Source organism: Pleurodeles waltl, chromosome 6 (genome assembly GCF_031143425.1).
Source record: "Pleurodeles waltl isolate 20211129_DDA chromosome 6, aPleWal1.hap1.20221129, whole genome shotgun sequence".
Lineage (NCBI taxonomy): Eukaryota > Metazoa > Chordata > Amphibia > Caudata > Salamandridae > Pleurodeles > Pleurodeles waltl.
This window is the reverse complement of record NC_090445.1, coordinates 669,546,211-669,565,845: the sequence shown is the minus strand read 5'-3', so window position 1 is coordinate 669,565,845 and position 19,635 is coordinate 669,546,211. Positions and strand designations below refer to the sequence as shown.

The 19,635-nt window shown below is 42.5% G+C and overlaps 1 protein-coding gene across 2 annotated transcripts in view; it reads left to right on the top strand.

The window, feature by feature from the left end:
* The window catches only part of PNP (purine nucleoside phosphorylase), a 73,106-nt gene that overhangs the window by 23,325 nt on the left and 30,146 nt on the right, over nt 1-19,635 (top strand). Inside the window, exon 1 of one of the 2 annotated variants that reach the window (XM_069239069.1) lies at nt 16,634-16,937. The exons of the other annotated variant lie outside the window; for it this stretch is intronic. Within the exon in view, the coding sequence (XP_069095170.1) occupies nt 16,864-16,937 (74 nt within the window). The 5' untranslated portion in view covers nt 16,634-16,863. Of the gene's footprint in view, nt 1-16,633; nt 16,938-19,635 lie in introns of those variants that run through there. 2 annotated transcript variants of the gene reach the window in all.

Sequence of the window (19,635 nt, the reverse complement as noted above, 5' to 3'; positions counted from 1 at the left end):
TGGTTAGCAAGGAACTGCTTATACGTTTGGCTGAACGCTGCCTGGTGGATGGTAGTGGTGAGGGGTGAAACTGTAGACTCTGTTGTAAAAGATGAGGAAGCCCTTAGGTGAGTCCTGACTTTTTGTCTTTGCACCTGCCAATGTGTCTGAGGCCCATGTGGGGCTGCATCTACTGAAGTACTGAAGCCCTGTTTGTGGGCTATTCCTGCTGGTCAGTCAGTCTAGGTGTGGGCTACAACTACAAATCGCGAGGCCCCTATGGGACCTCACCAATTGGCAGCCTGAGTGGGACTGCGCCATCTTAGAATGCCAATCTTGAGCAACTGCTACGTGAAGGCTGAGCGCATGAGGTTTACTGATGACTGCCAGTGTGCCATTGCACTCCAAGGGACTGGGTGCAAAGCTGGAGCACCAGATGGCCTTGGCCCAATTATGAGAGGAATTCCTTATCCTATGACGAGGCAAGACTGCAAAGGCTTGAGCCTGAGTGCACATATGCATTTGGCGATTATTTAAACTGCATCTGAGCCTTAGTCACACCACTCCTATAGTGCCCAGAGAGGCGGCCATTGGAAGGAGCCTGAGAAAGATGGGAGTGGGATGGGTGAAGCCCCTGCAAGCTATAGCACCCAGAGAAACCAACTTATTGATGATTACTTGATTATGTGGTACAGCTGTGATTAAAGTACTTTCTTTTTTGCAAAGGTAGACACTGGGTTGTACCTTCACTTTATTCAGTCTGCTGGTCGATTGTTGAGCTCTGAGCCAGAGCTTTCCCACACAACCTGAATGAGAAGACTGTGACTGCTTGCCATTGCTACCCTGAAAGTCTAGTACCGAATTGTTATACTTGGCCCCGTTTACAGAGCCATAGCAGGGTGGGCTCTGGAACATCAGAGGCAAAATACCTCAACCCCCATGCTTGAGGTACCCTAACTCCTGCCTGCTCCCTGCTTCCTGAGTAGGGCGGTCTGACATACAGCAGTGTACATTTCAGTCTGCATCACTGGTATGGTCGTGGCAGCACCTGTCATGTTTCATGAGTTTGTGATACATGGTGGCAAACCAGTGCCCTGAAATGCATGCACTATGCCTCCGTTTGAACGGAGACAAGACAGATATATTGCTTGTTGGTAGCCTCTCCTGGTCATGGTCCTTGGATTGGTGGCCAGGTGAACTTGATCCCCTCCCGCCTCGGCAAACTCAGCTGAAAACTTAGATAAGTCCTAGGCCTTTTCCAAACAAATACCAACGTAGCAGACTCCTGTTTTGCCATACTATCTTCTCTCCACACAATCCTTTCTCTCATCCCCACCTACTCCGGTAAAACAGTAATTCAGGCGTTTATTGCCTTCTGGATAAACTACGGTAACTCACTCCATTGAGAGACTCTGAAATATATTCCTAACTGACTTGAATTCCTACAAAATGCAGCAGCAAAACTTAACCTCAGGATTCCTAAAAAAAAAGTCTGTTAAACGTCATCTTGACACGTTTCACTGGTTCCCCTTCTACATAAAAATCTTGTTCAAAACTTTATGCATCACACATAAAGCCATTCACCGTGCAACCCTGGATTATTTGCCTTATATCTTTGACAAATGCACCCATTGCAGAACCTTCGTTCGGCCAACCAACACTTACTCCTTGCTCCTAAACTCAATCTGAGCAGAATAGGAGACAGGTTTTTTTCTTACCTTGCCTCCACATAGTGGAATTCTATGCCACAATGTGAGCCACCCGTCCTTCAGGAAAAATCTTAAAACCTTGCTCTTTGAGCTTAAGTGGTAACCACCCTCCTGAATAGGGCTGTATCTATGGCGCCGGGATGCCTTATGGTAGCTGTGCCCCTTGCAAATTGGAAATAAATAAATAAAATCATTTGTATTCGAGTTCTATGATCAGATCAACATTGACTGTAACATGCTTCTCTGTTACACAGGTCAGTCTGGCAAATGGCCTGTACACGTAAGTAACTCTGATGGTAACATTGACTGACAGGGGGCAGGCTTAATTTTCTGAGCATGGGTTTGTCATGGTCCCCTATAGCTCAATTACAAGCGGACGGGGATAGAAAAAAGAAGGAAGATATGGGGCAATAGGAGGGAGGAGAAAGGTGAAAGAGAGAAGGAAAGTTGGCAGGAAACTAGAGGAGAAAGGAAGCAGGGGAACCAAGGAGAACCAAGGTAAAGAGAGAGTGAGAGAAGCGAAGGTGGAAAGAGCAGTAGATAGTGCAAGAAATTAGGTGTGAGGATGAAGGAAACAAATAAAAGGAAGAGAGCAGAGGATGAGAGGAGAACAAGGAAAGAAGACTGAAGTGAGAAAGAGGAGTGAGGGGGAGAAGGAGGTGGGGAAAAGGGCAATATATGATTACAAATATTTTGCAAAAGGCACTATTGAGCCTCTTTTTTTCAGTGGCCGGGCTTGCTGCTGCACTCGCGTCTCGGAATGGGGTCTGGTATGAAACGTGTGAAGGCTGCTACTGGTTTCCAGGTTGGAAATGTCTAACAAATGTGTGTCGTGATTACTGTTTCCCTAGCCCTAGTATCTGGAAGCAGTGAGCAATCAGCATTGTCCGCCGCAATCTTCCTTGAAGTCAAAGAGTTGTTTTCTGCATGGAGGATGAGGGCCAGAGAGAAGGTGTAAAGAAATTAAAGGGGGGCACAGAAGGCAGAGAGCTACCAGGCCTCAGGGAAACGGTTTGCAATCTTGGCCTTTCATTTACTAAACAGTCCAGTGCCAGATTACGAAATAGGCAAAGTAGGCACGGGCCTATGGGCCCACTCCTTTTAGGGCCCCCGCAACAACGGATTAAAAATAATATTGGTTTGATCTTGAAAGAAAATTACACTCAAGCTTTCTAAAATTGTTTCCAAAAATAGAAAAAAATGAATCAACTCAAAGAAATGAAAACCTTACATTCAAGACTATAGAGAAAACACAGTATTAATGTAATGTACCCATTAACAACTTAAAGTACATAAACCATAGACATCAGATTCACATAAAAGTTTGTCTCTTAAAAGCTATTCTGTCAACTGTCAGTTTGGAAAAAAAATGGTGCTAACTACGTACGTGTAATGTTTACTTCTGTGTAATAAAATTGGTTTATTAATATTGTTGATTGGTAAAATTAAAAATGTAGTGGAGATAATTAGCGAGGGGGGCACTGAAATGTCGACTGCCTAGGGGCCTCCACAGGGTTTAATCCAGCACTGGTTTGTCCTGGGAGTTGTAGTATTGGTTCAGTTCAGTTGAACTAATTGGGCTTATGCACCAGAAACCCATTCAGTAGTCCCGGGCTAGATAATGTGTGCCGTGGTTGCACAGAATCAGGGGTCAGACGAAAGGATAGTGGAGATGTAAGGAAGGGGGTAGTAAAGGATGGGAAAGTAGAATTATAAATTGTAATTTAAACGAACTACCAGTATTGAATAAAAGTAAAATCCACAGATGGTAAGTAGGTGGGCATCGCTGAAATCTGTAAACAGGTTAAATAGAAGGGATCATGGTCCAGGTTTCTTTCTCAAATTGTCCACAAAATCGGCTGTTGTGCCCAATGTGAAACCTAAATTGTCTGAGGGACAATGCGCACACAAGTGAAATTTGAAAGATAATTTTAATAGTTTCACTTTATGTGGGCAACGACAAAGAGAATACACACCAGATGGCACAAATGTCTCTATATCATGCACAGTTGCAGACTTTGAAAATGTAGATAGCATTAAATGCTTGCTCCACAGACCTGCCTCTAGCCCACCCTCAAACTCCACCTCTAGCTCACGATCCAGCACTGGTTTTATGTAAAGAGCACTGTTGCCCAAGTGTTTAAGACCACTCTACACCAATACTTTGAATATAAAAATTATCTACAAGTAGGTTGCTAAAATAGCTCATTAGACAAGAGCGCTATTGTCTTCAGGATATGTGTTCAAAAATATTTTAATGACTTTTATTAAAGCATTATAGACAATTGCCCAAGGCAATAGCAGTTGTAAAGGCCCTACACCTTTGCTATAACACTAAGGCAGAGGAATATATGAGCGTAAGGTCAATACCAGCCATGGTTATTACTGAGCCAAATCAATGGGGCTCCCAACCTTCCACATTTTTAATAAATGATGTTACCCTGCCGCTGTATTCCTCCCTACCTTGGTGGTTCGAGTGTGCGCAGTTTAACTTTGCGGCTCCTGTATAGACCGAACCCTGTCTCAGTTGTGACTCATGGCGGACGCTGTCAGCCCGGACGAATTCATTCCCCGGACTGTGGCCTAAACCCATAGGAGCCCTCATGTGGTGTGCAGGGAAAACCACAAATAGGTTTGCCACCTCACCTGGATTTTATCGCCATAACCAGCATTTTATTGTTCCGGTTGGTACAAAAAATTAAGACAATAACAAAAAGCCGGTATTTTTTCTTATTCTCAGAAAATTTCAAAAAGCAAATATAAAGAGAAAGCGCTTTAAATGTTTCCTATAGCTACCTTAATGATTCGTGACTAATAGTTAAAGCAAATGAAAACAGCAAAGCCATCTTAAAAATAAATAAGGGCGATTTAATATGTACAGTCCTATTTGAGAAAAACGTCCGGGCCTCTCCAGAAACCTACTACATGAACAAAGGCCAATAGTTTTCTTTGGGAAAGGTGGTAAACCTAGCCACAACAGGAAGCAGAGCCCCGGTGGGCAAAAACTGAATTGCGCCGACCATATTTCTCCAAATGGTTAATTAAAGCTTGCAGTACCAGTTTGCAGCTAGACAGATCAATTAAGTAACAACTGTTTCAAAGGGTGTGTCTCGAGTTGTGCAGTATAAGGTTGTGAAAAGCTACAGAGGTTTTGTGGTTTTCTTCCTACATAGCACTTTTGACGTGAAAATGACACTCGTTCTCTTGATCTGAAAAAGATGAAGTGTGAGAAGGACCCCAAAGGGATTCCTATGTAGGATATTCAGGTTAGACGCACGTACATACAGCAGGCGGTCAACTCACTGAGTAACTAGCCAATTTATCACTGTACCAAAAGCAGAGCTATACAGAAATAACATGAAGAATTTCTGAGTTTCCATACAGTTTCAGTTTGAGTCTGAAAATGTGCATATTGAATTAAAGGTGCATGTCTATTAAAACTGGTAGATAGGTTAATCTTCTTGTAGAAAGAAATACATGTTTAACTGGTCACATGCTGATCTCTCAACAGTGGTTAAATGAGGACTTGATGTGATATACATATTCGGAGGGATTCATGGAGGCAGTTCTCCTGGCCCAGTCTTGTTGCTTCGTGAGGGATCTCCAAGCAGGGCTGCATCCTCAGGAGCCTCTAGTTCACGCCTTGCACTTGATGTCCAAACCAAGGTTTTTGTACTGTTGTGCATGTTTTATCTCATATGTCTTTGTCTGATGTCTCTGTCAGACACAGTACCAGTTCTCTTTTCCTAATGTCATCTATTACTTAGGGGTTCTGGAATGTTGATGGTGAGAGCAGCTGTGGCACTGAAGAGATCATTACACAGCTCCGGTGTCTCCCTCATTTGATGGGTATGTTAAAATAAACTACAGTTACTTACCATTTGGCGTGAGATAATAATCTTTACAGTTCTTCAAGCTGTTGTCACAATTTAGAGGCTCCCTCCCTCTAGTTTAGTGTGCTCTGACTGTTGCAAGCTAATGGCTCCTTTTCTGAGAACTCAACCCAGTATTCACCTATATCTTCACTGGTGCCTAAGGTTCATGATTCTGTGTCCTGGCCTCATCTTGCTTGCTTCAGTGCCTCAGTATCATGACTCAGTGTGCCTTAGCATAATGAATCAGTGTTTGAGGACTCACCAAAGGCAGTACTTTGGCCATGCATGCCTCAGGATGTGGCATTCTTTCAGAGCACACCCAGATTTGTTTCACAACAAGTTACCGAACGCTCTGCACTCTGTCTCTGAAGGGATTCTTTAGGCATATCAAGTTTCTGAAGGCTTCTCTTGGGGCTTACTTTTTCATTTAATTTAGTGAGAAATATCTGCTATAAGAAGATTCCAGAATGGGTATTAACAGGGATGCCCTCGCAACCAAAAGAACAGAAGTAGTTTCATACAGTGCTTCAGAAGGAACGTTAGAGCCTTGGACACATTCAGTAACAATAGCAAGTAACCACCTGCAATAGGCACAAAGCATCAATACTCCTCTGCTGGCGCAGTCACAAGTGGCTATATAGAGGGTAGTAAGTTCTATTCACAACATACTTTCACGCAAACCCTAGGGTATTGCAGTGCACAACTGATAGAGCTAAAGGCCCTGGTGATGGCACTGGAACATAGGATCCTGCACAGCTAACACTGATTGTCTGTGATTCGTACTATTGTGTCCAGTCCTTCAATGAATATCTGCATTACTGGCGCCAGAATGGGTTGAGAGATTTCAAAGGTAACACCATCAAACACAGACTTCTGTGGGGGAAAGTAGCAGATCTGAGGGAAACGCTATATAATGTCCATGTTGTACATACACTTGGACACCAGCACGTTGGAATACACGTTGCTGGAAATACATTGGCTGATGAAGCAGCCAAATCAGCAGTAGCTTGGGCTTCTGTTGCTGCAGTAACTCGTTCTAGAAGGAAACCAGACGATGACATATGGGCTGCCGTGAAAGCCACGGCTGAAGGCACGCCTTTACCAAAAGCATTTCCTGCTAAATATTCCTTATAAATGGGAGGCTTCTTAGACGAGAAGTAAAAATACAAGGCGTGGGAGTTCAAGTAATTCCCATGAAAGACCTAAGACCAGAGTTGATTAAAGCAGCACATGAGGGGGTTGCCTCGGCCCATGCTGGTGTGGTGGCTACAATATCATTATTGCAAGCTCGTTATTGGTGGCCAGGTCTTTACAAATAGATCAAGCAGTAGGCACTTTGTTGTGATATCTGCCAATAAATAAAGGGGTCCACCATCAAATGCACACAGCAGACACCCCTCCTAATTTCTAACAAACCATTACAATGTGTGTACTTGGACCATTGTGGTCTCCTAACACCGAACAGTACATACAAATTCATTCTAGTTGCTGTTGACTCCTGCTCCAGATTTCTATGGGTGTGGCCACAAAGCTTGTCTGATGCTCGGACTGTTATTAAAGATTTGCAAGTTTTTATCAGCACATTTGCTGTTGCAGCTTTCCACTCGGACCAGGGCCGTGCTTTTGCCTCAAGGGCATTCAGGGATGCCATGGCTTTGTTAGTAGTTCAATTCCATTACTTGTCTCCATTTCATCCCAAGAGAAATAGTGTCATGGAGCGACACAACCGAGATTTAAAGCAATCCTTAATAGCCAGAGTATTAGGTACGGGTTGTAGTTGACTTAATTACCTGTAAAGAGTCCAGAGAGCACCTAATAATCTGGATAGACGGTCCCCGGGGGGTCGTACTTCATATGAGTGCCTGTTTGGAACTCAAATGTATGTTCCAGATCTTGATGGTCCTTGCGTGGAGGCAGCAGAAACACCTTTTAACATAAATAAATATGTCACTGTCTAGCAGGCATTACAACAGTTCCGTGATGACAACACTTCTGCCAGTGCTGCCTCCTTAGGAATTAGGGATGTACCAATAACATCTACTGTCTGGATTCCAAAGGTTGGGGATCTAGTACGTGAAAAAATTGCTGTGAAAAAGGAGTTTGGTCCTTGCTATTGTGCACCGGTTCCAGTCCTTGGAATACACAGTATCAGAACTGTTATTCTACCACCGCTGACTGGTTCTAAAGAAATCCGCTTTGTCACTATCGACAATGCCAAGTTATACCATGTGGCCGATCCTGCACAGCAGACCAAGAGGAACATCCAGTAGTACCCGAATCCTTCTCACTACTGGTCAAGATGTCCCTCTACAAGTTTTGAGTAACAATGCTGACACCTCTTCGAGCTTGGGGAGGGTGGAAAATGATCTTGCATTAGTTCCACTAACATCAATTGCAACAAGTAACACAGACATTGCTGATCGATTTGATTCAACCTCTACACAAACGGATGGCGTCATTTACAGCAAACCACCACGGGAGACTCCTACCAGTTCTCCCCCTTCAAATACAGCTCCAGTTTTCGCACAAACTGCTTCTGGATACTTTGCCGACATCACTGACACCTTTTCGGACTCATTTGCCTCTTCTGCATCTGAACTACCAAAAACACGTAAGCTGATAAAATGGCTTAAAACAAATTATTTTATTTTCCCATGTAACTATCTGTGGCTTTTCTTGACTGTGTTAGCCTTCCTTCTTTGGATCGGCTTTGTTATTACTTTCTTTCTACTGATACATGGTCATTACCTTCCTGAACGATCAACCGCTGAACTAGTGGATGAGGTCCTAAAACCCAATTTTTCTTCTCACAGAGTCTGCAGAGACTTGTCTTTCGTTAACATTTCCGCTATACCAAATCCTGATTGGACTGTTTGAGATAAAGTCACATTTGACATATATGGCCCGACGGAGGTCATTCAAATACCATATGTGTTTAAACTTTCTATGAATGATGTAACAATACCCAGAGTTGTTTCTGATGACGGGGATGTTAAAACAGTTCATTTTATGTTGACTGAGTTGCAGTATTTTACTGTATTCAAAAGTGAATTAGGGTGACATGTTTTGCTATAATTATTATGGAGACCATTTCATTCACAGAGTAAGTACCCCAAAGACTATTTTTAACTACACACAATGGGAAAATTGTCCAACTCCACAAGAGAGTTCTAAATCATAGTCTGAAAATGTTACAAATTTCTCTGGGCACAATGTAAAAAATGCCGAGTAATAGTATTTCAAATTGCCATTGATGGAAAATGTACATATATTATTGACAGATACAAAATTAATTTATTCAGATTCCTCTGTTTCCTGGTTGGCTATAGAAGGCTATGAATATTGGTTTAAGTCAATTGACTTATAAAGTGTGTGGAGAACAAAAATTGGCAAATAAGGGGAAATGAAGCTTTGTTTAGAGCATGCCTGATACCTGTTCAAATGATATTTTTAAATGAAACTGTACAACAGACAAGTTGTTTAGGCTTAGCAAAGATTAAGGATTTGAATGCACCCAGTATTCCTGCCCCTGCCAATAATGTACAAATGGCAAAAGTATATAAATGCAACTGAAGATCATCTTGATGAACGGGTCCAAAAAGGCACATTTAATGCTTCACTTTTGCGTCCTGGTGGGTGGTTATTGTGGCCAATAGATACCAATGGGTGTAATAAACGTTTTGTAAACTCCACTGGGGTTTTAGAACAAGTAGGCCTGACCCTTGCTATGTGTCATCTGAACATACGGCTATAGTAACGACATACAGTGTAGGGAAGTTATTCCAACAATGGTTGAAGAGTTCCTCACTAGATGCTGCTAGAGAACATCTCAGTCTCCTGTCTAATAATACTGATTTACAGGATTTCCTGTTAGGCCCCAGAAAACAACACAGAAGTCGCTTCTTATATGCAGTCTATAATGAAATTTGGAACCTTCCTCAACAAGAAGCTGCTGCCCGGTTAAGACAAATAGATCAGGAAAACTTACAGAAGGCATTAGCTATTGTAGATAATGGGATTAATACCCTGTCCGACCAAATATACACCTTAAACAACATAGTTTCCTCTGCAAAAGACATACTACATAGCAACATGTCCTCTTTACATCATGGACCGAGGCAACTAAGATCCATTATGCAGTTAGGTTGGACACTACAAAAACTGAAGGCAGGTGGCGTTCCCTGGCAACACATCAGCGCAAGGGTCATATTTTCCACATTTAATTTAATGCAACAAAAACAACTAATGGCAAAACAAGAAGGGACTTATGTCATGTTAAACATTGAGAAATTAGAAAAGTTGTCTTTTACTGTGGCTGAAATACCATCTGCTGAGAGGTTAATTCACGGGGTCATCAATCTGCCTATTTCAACACTTCAATTCACATCCTGCTTGAAACGCATTCCAGTGGGCAGATATGAAAGAATAGGAGATAGTTACATCCATGAGGTGTGGGAGCTACCCTTCTCGTACAAATGTCTCAGTGGCATGAAAGAGGTCTTTCTTAGCGGTATCGAATGCAAGACTTCTGTCAGCCATTCGATGGTTTGTAAACAGCTGTCCTTTCACAGGGCGTGTAACGCTTCGACAGCAAACTTGGCTTGTTATCTGAAGGGGGTCCCAGTCGCCTTGATTAGACCTGCGTTCCAGGTGCTCTCGAATGGCAGCTATGTTCTCCTCAATAATGAGAGCTGTTGTGGGATGCGAGCCGGAATAGTTTTTGTTGTTTCGGTCTCTAAGATTGTTACATGTTGCGGGAATGTACTTTTTCCTCCTACACGAGAGAGGGAGATTCCAGCCAGATGACCACAACTGTATGCTGATTGCTGAGTGCTTCGCTACAGCTGCTTGTGTAGACTACAGGCCCCTTGCTCAGGTATGAGGAATGATGTCTTCCCAGGGGGAACCTGAAGGGCAGAATTAGAGCTTAACATGCTGTGCTCTAACATAGCCTAGGTAGGAACTATCTTTAACAACCGTAGTAACAAACATGGTAGCGTTATCTTTGTGTTTTACTCTCCTTGTCACAATTTTAATCCTATTGTGCTTCATCGTCCTAGTTATTGCAAAACATGTCTTATTATCTAAGATGCAGTTACTTCAGTAAAACTTTATTGAACTCTACTCTGCCTCTGATCATCCTTGCATATGGGACTAATGTAATTGAGAGAAACAGATGAGATTGGAGTGACAACAATTCCCCTGAGGAGTCATTTGTGTCATGCGCCCGGCTGCAGGTTTTGCTGAGCCATCGGTGTACGTGACTCTTTGATATTGATCAATAGGCAATGTATTTACTGGAACTGGGTATTCTAGTTCATGTTGCAAGAATTCTTGAGTTTGTAACTTTGGGTCAAAAATACAGTCTACATCAGTGGCTGTCAGAGACGTTGCCCATTGGATCCAACGTGGATGTAATGCCTTAGTGTTTGAAACACTGGCTTTGGTAACAGTTTCAATGGCTGGGATTGGAGATACGACAACAATGTGTTTCCCCTGGGCTAGTGGTCTTTCTTTAATGACAGCCATCTGAACAGCAGTGAGAATTTTCTCAGTGGGAGCAAAACGTTGTTCTGCTTTAGAGTACAAATGTGATTTGTATGCAATCGGGACAGTCTCACCTTCATTAAATGTTACATAGGTGAATCCAATGGCACCAGCAATTACTCTGATGAACAGATGTTTTTTATGGTCCCTTGTATGTAGGTGTTGTGCTGCAAGCATGTCTTGTTGCAATGCTCTGAGAATTCGTTTGTGTTCGACTGTCCAGAATTTACTGAAAAAGTCAGGACGTATTAAGTCATATAAAGGTTTAATGCGAGATGCGTAATCTGGAATGTCTGTTCTGCCAAAATTTATGAAACCCAATAGGGATTGGAGTTTTTTAATAGTATTTGGAGGTTGTAACTGTGCACATTTTTCTAAGAATTGTGGCGCTAAGCTCTTTCCTCCACTTGATAATTTGTATCCCAGAAACAGGACACTAAGGAAGGCAATTTTTGTTTTTCTGAAGTTTAATTTATAGCTGAATTTGGCAAATCCCACAATAATGCGGGCTACCTGTCTTACATGTTGCAGTAATTCATCGTCCGTGAGGTAGATATCATCTACATAGGACAATGCTTCAGAGTCAATGTCATGCAATATTGAAGTTACACAAGAAGCGAACAGTCCTGGACTGGTCTTATACCCCTGTGGTATAAGTAAAAATACACAAAATACAGCAGACATAATCAAAGTAGTATTAGAAAAAGCACAAACCACGGCCCGTCCCAAGTGCTCTCTCATCATCAACCATGATACCACTCCTATGCCACTTACCTGTTCCCTCTACTCATCCCCTTCAGTTTCACCTTAGGATAATTGTGAGATCTGTGACAGCAACTAAAAGGCCTTCTCCTCAACACCCAGTCCACAAATAGAACAGTCTTAATACCTTTGACTAGATCTCAGTCTTTTCATAACAGAAACCTTGCTTAGCAACAATGCCTCACCAACATGTCATAAGGTCGTCCTCCTATAATATAGTATAATCCGTAGCAACCACCTAAAGAAGAAAAGGAGTTGCACAGTTGTTTAAAAACAAACAATGAATACAACAGGTATTGAAGATTTTTACCATAACTGAGTGTGAATCTGTGCTGGTAAGACATTCTCCCATTCCTACTTTTTCTTGCTCATTCCCTTTGTTATAAAGCTCGCCCCAAATGACAGGAGTTTTGAAGATGCCTTTAATCATGTCATAGAGACCACATTACACCAGAGCAAATTATGTATTTTAGAGGACATTGCCATTTGGATTGTCCATCTAGGTTTAAAAAAAACAAGGCTTTCAACTTCTATGAACCTGTCCTAAGATCAAATCCTGCAGAAATAAACATGCTGAATGTCATCTTTATCTTTTAGGTACATACCACTGTAGCAGGAAAATGCACAATAATCTACAGCAAACACCAGGTTATTTCTTACAGCATTAACATCTAAGCCAAATGAAGTTAGACTGAGGTGACCCAGAGCAATATGAGCTAAAGACTAAAAAACGAAGCCTCAGAACGTTGGATTCATACCTCACCCAAGAAGTGTACAGAAGTAGCCAAGTTCTACAGCTGGCTCGCTATTGGTGTGAACAAATAGATACCAGAGAAGTCTTCCATTGAAGCTTAAAACAACAAAGAAAAAAGTAAAGAAACTGAAAACAATATTTTGGGCTTTAATAGCGCAAATGGGGAAGGTTGAATGACAAGAAGGGTAAAACCCTTTTACTAAGCAATAACCGGCATATAAACCAATACTCAAGACATCATAGAGACTACACTACGCAACACCAATAGTCAATGAAGAATGCCCATTCAAATAATTACTCAGAATGCCTGCAGAGTTAAGCAACCCATGATGCATCGCAGAGTGCTGACACAATTTAATATCTTTTGAGATGCAATCTCCAGTGAGCTTATCCCCAAAATAAAGACACAAGAAGACTACCTTAGGAATACACCAACAAAACGTAAGACAGGGAATAAGATGCTATGGTCCAAGTACTTTTCTGGGAGAGAAAAAATGAAAACACCAAAGACACAACTATATGTTACTCAAGCAAAAACAGTCTCTGTAATATTGGATCAGCGTTCCATCATTCAGAATTTGTCTTACTTGAGAAAATACTAAGGGTTAAACATGAGTTCCTGAAACTCTGTACTAGAAGACACATGGTGGGAGTGATGGGTAGAACGTTGAGCAACAGCAGTTTTGGGTGAACGCAGTGTCTACACCTAATCATCAAGAACTCTCAAGCAATCAGTATTAAAAGAACAAATGTGTCTCTTCCTTTCATCTGAAAAATGGGGAATGTGTCCTGTTCTAAACTGAATGCCATTTTACAGAAACGATACATTTGAGTGACTGTTGGCTTCGATAACAATAGACTATGAAAGGAGGAACATGTCCATAGTCTAGCTAGGCAGTTGCAGCTCCTCCGCAATGGCAGAGGAACGCCCCCCCCCCCGCAGTAGCCACTGCAAACCTTTAACAATGAAATGATAATAAACTATGTTTATTATTGTTTCTTTGTTAATGGGGTGGGGCCATGGGGGATGACGAGGGCGCATGCATGTTTGGCATGCCGTCTCGGGCCGGCCAAACACTCATGCACACTGTGCTCTCTCCAGCCTGGCACTGTGTTGCCAGGATGGAGAGAGTAGGCACAGGTTCCCAGTTTGCCTGAGAGCGCCCAACCAGGGCACTTCAGCCAATCCTAACACTGCTTTCCTGCAGCGTTAGGATTGGCCGCAGGCTGGGAGCCTGAGCCTCATGTGACCAGGAAAACAGAGCAGCAGCACGGCAGCAGCGAGGCAACTAATTTTTTTTTTATTTTTAGGGTCGAGCCTGCGTTGCATGCGCTCGCGCATGCGTATCGCAGCAAGACGCTTTTGTATTTAGAAAAGGGCTCGGAGCCCTGTCAACTTCACATCAGTGTTTTTTATTGGTTCGTGGGCTTGCCTAATAAAATCTGCTAGCTTTCATTAGTCGGAGGCACACATAGGTCATGCCTTTTCCGGTGGCTAGCCCTCCTCGAGCGCAGTGGCCAAGTACAGAAAACATGCGAGGCTCGCTGTTTTCCATCGGGCTCGTGGACTTTTTTTTCTCTAATTTACGAGCGCAATCTCGCTTGGCAGAAGTCGAGTGCTTTACATAGTTAATTTCACCTTCTCGGGTTACGTACATAAATGCACTTTTGCCCGATAGGTGAAAAGTCGGGTTAGGAGTTTACAACGCGATCAGCTCTAACATGAGCAAATGCGAGACCCGTTGCATTGTAAATGCTTGTTTATTTAATGTTTATTCTGTCCCTGCCCATGTGCCGCCCTACCCCTTAATCGCGCAGCGAGCCACGACTGTAGTTAGGTACTGCAGAAGAGGGTAATAGCTAATTATACACCTTTCCCTGCTGTCAGTCAACACTGAAGTACTATATGTGAGTGCTGCAGTTGTTCTTGGAAACTCCTAACATTGCAGACTAATTGGCACTCCCTCATCCTTCCTGACCTTTCTACAACACGCTCAGACTAGACAGATATATACCCATCAGTCACCCAGCCAATCATATTTACATATTTAACGTGTTAGCAGTCAGCACCATGCACACTCTCCAAGGCAGTCTCCTCTTCGATCACCTTTTGTTAAGGGCAGTGTATCACTACCCCAACCACAGAAAGAACACCCAAGTTACAAATGACATCAAGAAGAATCATTTTTAGCTTGGGATTGAGCTCCCTCCTTGAATCAGATTCACACCTGAAACTGAGCACAGTCTGAACGCAGCCATTCATTTTCTGTGTATATAGAGCTATTACATCATGTGTGTGCACTTTGCATTGCAGGTATCGCATAATGACACTTATTGAGAATGAGGAGGCAGAAGCAGCAACTGAACTTACATTTTTCTACAGGGCTCTGGTGAAATGTGAGATTTAGGGGTTCCGGAACATGGGTCTCCAACATTTTCTGTAACAAGAGCTGCTTATGTTTATTGAAAATCATCCCAAACTATTAATATTTTAAGTATTGTAATAGTGACCATATCAGGCACAATTACAGTAATGGCTACTTCTTTCAAAATTGTCAGTAGGGATTACCTAATTGAATCAGTCAAGGTTACCTGCAGTAATGTTAAGAAAGCTTTATCAATTTGGAATGCATTTACATGAGTAATACCAGGGGTGGTTGCTCCGCTATGGCAGAGAAGCATCACCCCCACGCCAGCAGCTGCAAAACTTTTACAATAAAACGATAATAAGCTATGTTTATTAACGTTTTCTTGTAAAAGGGACGGGCCACAGGCCATGACAGGGACAGAGGGAAGTGCAGAGCACTCCCATCACTGAGCATGTATGTTTGGCCAGCCGGCCAAACACACATGTCCACTAGGCTCTCTCCAACCCGGCACTGTGTTGCTGAGTTGGAGACAGCAGGCAGAGACTCTCACTTTGTCACTTTGCCTCGGAGCGTCCTGGCGAGGAGCTCTGTCCAATCCTAATGCTGCTTTCATGCTGTCAGCAGCATGAAAACTGCGTTAGGATTGGACGCAGGGCAGTCTGGGAACCTGTGCCTGCAGTGGAGGACCGAGGTTGCGGATTGGAGCAGTGAGAAAGGTACTTTTTATTTTATTTTATACATATATATATATATATATATATATATATATATATATATATATATATATACAATTTTTTTTTTTGATTGCCCCCCGCCACGCTCCTTTTCCCTCCCGCGAGCCACCACCGGGTAATACATCATGGCCATAGATGGAATGCCCCTGGCATCCAGAAATAATTTGAGCAATGAGTTTCTCCACTGCAACAGTTGATTATGCATAGGTCAAACTTAAATATATTTTGCAAATACAACAATTTTTCTCCAAACATCAGCTTCTGAAAAAAGTTCTGAAACTCAAATACTTGCTAATAAGTTTTGGTGTACATATATTTAATTATGCAAGAGCTTCTGATTTAGTAGCCTGGGCTGCACACAGGAGAACTACTTACAGGTAGCTGGAGAGGTACAAGTAGCTCACAGGCTACTTGTTGGAGAAGCCTGTTGTAGAAACTAGTACTTGGAAACACTGTAGGAAAATGCACTTTTAAAATGTAAAACATGGATGTAAAACAGCAATGCGTTGATCTAACTTCAACCTCACAGCTGTACGTACATAAAGTACACGTGGCATGGCCTATGTCGTCGATGACTAACCACCCAATCCCTTCCAAAAGCTCGACCTCGCCCTTGGCGAAGTCATGGGAACAAGGAACCCTTGTTCCCCTCCCCTTTCCGCCCCCGCCTCCAAAAAAGGCCAATAGCGAGCTGTGTCAAAATGGATTTTCACATATGTCGCAAGAAGAGACGGGGAAAAATTGTAAAACATGAGAGCGGAAAACTGTTTTCGCCGGACGATGGCCATATTAAGTCACAAGGTGTTGCCTAAATAAGGGGTTGTTGCTCGCCAGCGTCGCCATGGTGCGTTTAGCCGTGGTTGATGTCTGGGTAGGAGCCATGTTGGGGTCAGGCGGACGGAGCGAAGACTGTTCCGTGTTGTTCCAGAGGGGGCTCGGCATGGGAGTGCCCTGTGACGTTGTAGACTGATTTTACTAAATCCTGTTGGCTGTGTGATTGCGTCTGGTATTGTGACGGCCGCTCCCTCCCTCGTGCTATATCTGACACTTGCTGGTGATTTCCCAAGCTCGTGGTCTTTGCTGTTCGTGGTCTGCGCTGCGCCCGTCTCGTGCCCCGTGCCTCGCGCTACGGTGATGGCCCCACAACCACCCTGCCCCAGACGGGAGGAACACAAGGAGCCCGGGGAGGAGATGCGCTCGAGCAGCGGGTGAGGATCAAAGTGGAGAGGGGGACAAGAAGAGGAATTTAGAGGGGAGATATTGGATCATTTCAGTGAGTTAGAGTGGGGACTGAAGGGAAGGCACAGGGCGAAGCCTGGGAAGAGAGCGGGTGTTCAACACGCGTAGAGCATGAGGGAGGGCGGGAGGACGCCCTGGGTGAGAACCTAAAAAAGGGAGCGGGAAGAGTCTGAGAAAGAGAGGAGGTGGCATGGTGAGAGGGCGGTTGAAGGATGGTGCAGGGGCCAGAGGGAATTTACCAGGACGTGAAAGTGGGACCTTTGGGAACAACAAATCAAGGGAATGTATTTTCTTCAGTGACATGCTGAATGAGAGGCAATTTTGGCCTGGGGACTGCTAAATTTATGCAATTTTTGGCTTCAAAATTATGGTGTCTCCCTCCTTTCGGAATCGGATCAGTTGGAGAGATGAACGAGACAACACATTAGCAAGGAGAGCCGACCCAAACCAACGGTCTGGCTTGGATCTTAGAGCTCTTGCATGAGCCGTACCCCGAAAATGTTTGCTATGTAAATCCTACAACAAACTGGGTAAATCATGGTAAAATCTATTCAAAAGTTTTATTTCTGTACACGTGGAATCCTTGACATTAATACGTCACTGAGAAGCAGTTAGTAAAAGTGAGAGTTTTTAAACACGAACCACTAGTGAACTAAAAAGGCAAAACGGTTATCATGTTAGTTTGTAAGACATGTATATGGCCAAGATTATTATAAAGCCACATTACCTCAAACTGAATAGGTTTTTGTATAACTGGTGTTTGAACTCGCATGTTTCAAAGTGTTTTCATAGACACTAATGAGTAAAAATGAGTTTTAGTGAAATAAATTGAGTGTTGGCAAATATTTTAAGTGGGGAAGCCATGATTTAGCACAGTTATTTGGTTTTTCTTTGTACGAATCAACCCATAAATGGGTATTTATTTGTCTGTCTTTTATTTAAAGATATTTTTTTACCTTTTTGTGCAGTTTCTAAATAGTGTGAACTGGACTTAAAGGTATTGGGTCGCATCACACCAGCACTTGTGACATTACAGATGGTCATTATTCATAGGGATGGGAAAATTAAGCGATTTGCCCAGAATCACAGGATGTTGATCCAACAGAGAGACTTGAGCCTGGTTCTCCGGTTCCAAAGTCTGCAGATCTGGCCATAACACCACATCTAGGCCTACAGAAATGGGAGGCAGGCAAGCCACACAAAAGCTTGGCTCATTATGGACTCATGGTTCCAAGAAGACCTCGAGCAGAGCCAAGCTTTAGGCTTGACCCGGGCTTGAGCGTTCAGTGGTTCGCCCTTCTCTAGTCTGTTGGCATGTATGACGTGTGTTGGCATGTATGAATTTAGTGAGGTGGCTGAAAGCCAGGCATAGGCTGAAAGAAGAGAGTTATAATAGAAACTGAAATGAAAAGTGTTGAGAGGTTTAATATAGTGTGGAGGCATAAAAAAGAGAAAGGAGGCTGGAAGACCAGAGAGAGATTGTGGTGAGAGAGTTGTTGGTAGAGGTGGGGGAGCCAACAAATGAGCAGGAGCAACTGGGTGAAGGGTCTGGCTGGGCTGTAAGAGGCTCTGCATGAGTTGAGCCATGACAAAGTTTTGGCATTTAAATCGTACAGCATACCTATGTAAATCCATGATGACAACTCATCCGATTAAAAAAAAAAAAAAAAAAAGTGTATTTCTTTAAAATGCAGAAGCGTTTTACTTTCTTGCATCACATTATATTACAGCATTAAGAGGCATTTACTGAAACTGACAGTTTTTAAACATGAATATAGAAACATCCATGAACGGTGTAGTAAATCCTCACAGCGATCAGATTACTTAATTCCTTCTTTATTTGTACAGGATATATTAACAGAGATGTAACTGCCTTAATGCACCTCTAGAAGAATGAATTATAACATTCACCTCCAACCTTCTTATCCCCCACATCACTACATTCTAGATGCCATTTTGCTACTACATTCCATTGCATGCTAGTCACTACATATCCCCTTTTCTACCATTAAAAAAACAATATATTCTATATAAACATTAATACTAACAATACACACTATTACAATTACTTCAACAACTCCCACTTCCTTCCATCGTAACAACTAAGAAAAAAAAAATCACAGAAAAGCATTAACCTATCATTCACACAGAACGTTTTCCAGCCTTTTTGTTTTTTTCAACATTCTTCCAAATTCGCTCCTTCTGTCACCCATCGTTTTTACATTGTCATTCTTCTTATTACTGTTTTCATCACAACCATCACCAAAATTATCAGACCCTTCTTCCACATTCTGACACACCTTCTTCTACATCTGTTCTATAGTTCTCTTCATTTTCCTGATCCAAATTAATCCACCAATATTTGTCATATTTGAATCTTTGTATATCATTTATTTGTACAGTATCTTCCATACTCCGTATTTTCACATGCCCTCCTAGCCAATGCAATACGATTCATGTGATATATATTCCTATCTTCCAATTCTGTTATATTTTTCCTGACTGCTTTAATCCTTATAGGTTCACTGAATCTGCTCTCACCCTTAGCCACTTTCCTGACAGATTTTACTCTCACCCATTGTCCAGCCTTTAGATGTACCTCTTTAACATCATGTCTGCTGTCATAATAGACCTTATTCTTTTCCTGAGACTTTAAAATATTTTTCC